This window comes from Aureococcus anophagefferens (genome assembly GCF_000186865.1).
Source record: "Aureococcus anophagefferens unplaced genomic scaffold AURANscaffold_563, whole genome shotgun sequence".
NCBI lineage: Eukaryota > Pelagophyceae > Pelagomonadales > Pelagomonadaceae > Aureococcus > Aureococcus anophagefferens.
In genome coordinates, this window is record NW_008705984.1 from 5,446 (window position 1) to 6,758 (window position 1,313).

Sequence of the window (1,313 nt, forward strand, 5' to 3'; positions counted from 1 at the left end):
GGATTGACCGCGCTGGTCGAATCCCGCTGGCCAAGTCCAACCGCGATTGGCCGTGCGTCCGCGAGGTGTAGCCGGAATCCTAGATCACCGACTACCGTGACTGAGATAAAATGAGCATGCTGAAGTGCAATATGAGAGGCAACGAAGAGTGGACCATAGGGTCAGCCTGCTGGACCATAGTGCACCTAGCCTCCCTGGCTGGCCCTTCTCCCATTGGGCTATGCCTCCCTGTCCCTGACTTTACTATCTCGCTGGGTGTCTCAGATTCATGTACAGGAACGTACCGAAACTAAAGTCTGCATCAGTAACTGATGTCTCAAGCCCATCCAAAATGAAAGGATTAACTAATTGGGTAAGAATACAACGACAACGTAACGGGCTCAAGACCATTCCGACCTCGAGTCCTAAAGATTTCAGTCACCTAGTCGATCTGAAGACAGGCGTTGAAATACCTAGAACAGCTCTTCAACAGGAGGAGCATGTACTCAAGTACTGTCAGGTCCTTGCAAAGACAGGAAGCTCCGCACTACTGTGCATGGGTGCAATTGGACAACAAGCAGACAATCAGCCAGAGGAACCGCAACATGGCGAATCGCAAAATCCTGCACCTATTAATGGCCAAGATTGCGATACTACTACTGAGCTTAACAAGGAACAAACAATAGTCCGCGTTTGTCTCATTGGTCCAGGCCTATGCACTGAAGGCACAGACGGGTTCAGTAATATGCCCATCAAAATCGTCTCATTCATTGAGGTAGGGAAGAATTTTGAACACGCTAAGGAAACCTTCCCAGATGCGCAAGCACTGAATGACATACGCAAGGTAAATGAAGACATCGAACAAGACAAACTGAACATAGTAGAGTTCGATCTGCTGGTATGCTCGTTTCCTTGTTACAAGAATACCCAGCTACGCGACGAGAATGGCGGAAGCTATCACCCTTCAGGAGATCTATTCACGGAAGAACAAATGAAATTTATCAGTTTGATCAAGCCCAAGCACGTACTCAATGAAATGACCCCTACAAGGGTCGACTACTACCAGGAGCACGACGCTGTCGTGAAGGAACTCAGAGCGATGAACTATTTTGTTGAGACTGATCAGGTTGATTGCTGCACCCTCGGTGACCTCCAGTCGCGATTCAGATGGTTCGCACTAGCGAGCACAAGCCCCATCAAATCGTTCGATGTATGCAAGGACAGTGGTATGTCCTGCTTTCCAAAGGGACTAGACCAAATACTGCAAGACGAGGATACCATTCCTGGAAGCCTGTATGTATTCGACACTCCTGTGCAACATGCTCCAGATCTCG

At 48.7% G+C, this 1,313-nt stretch overlaps 1 protein-coding gene across 1 annotated transcript; it reads left to right on the plus strand.

The window, feature by feature from the left end:
• Positions 1-268: 268 nt before the first annotated feature.
• On the plus strand, positions 269-1,276 carry AURANDRAFT_68904 (hypothetical protein; the record flags this gene model as incomplete). The annotated part of the gene is made up of 1 exon (XM_009044636.1): positions 269-1,276. A coding segment is annotated over one exon (1,008 nt), but the record flags the coding sequence as incomplete, so codon positions are not given.
• Positions 1,277-1,313: the final 37 nt, after the last annotated feature.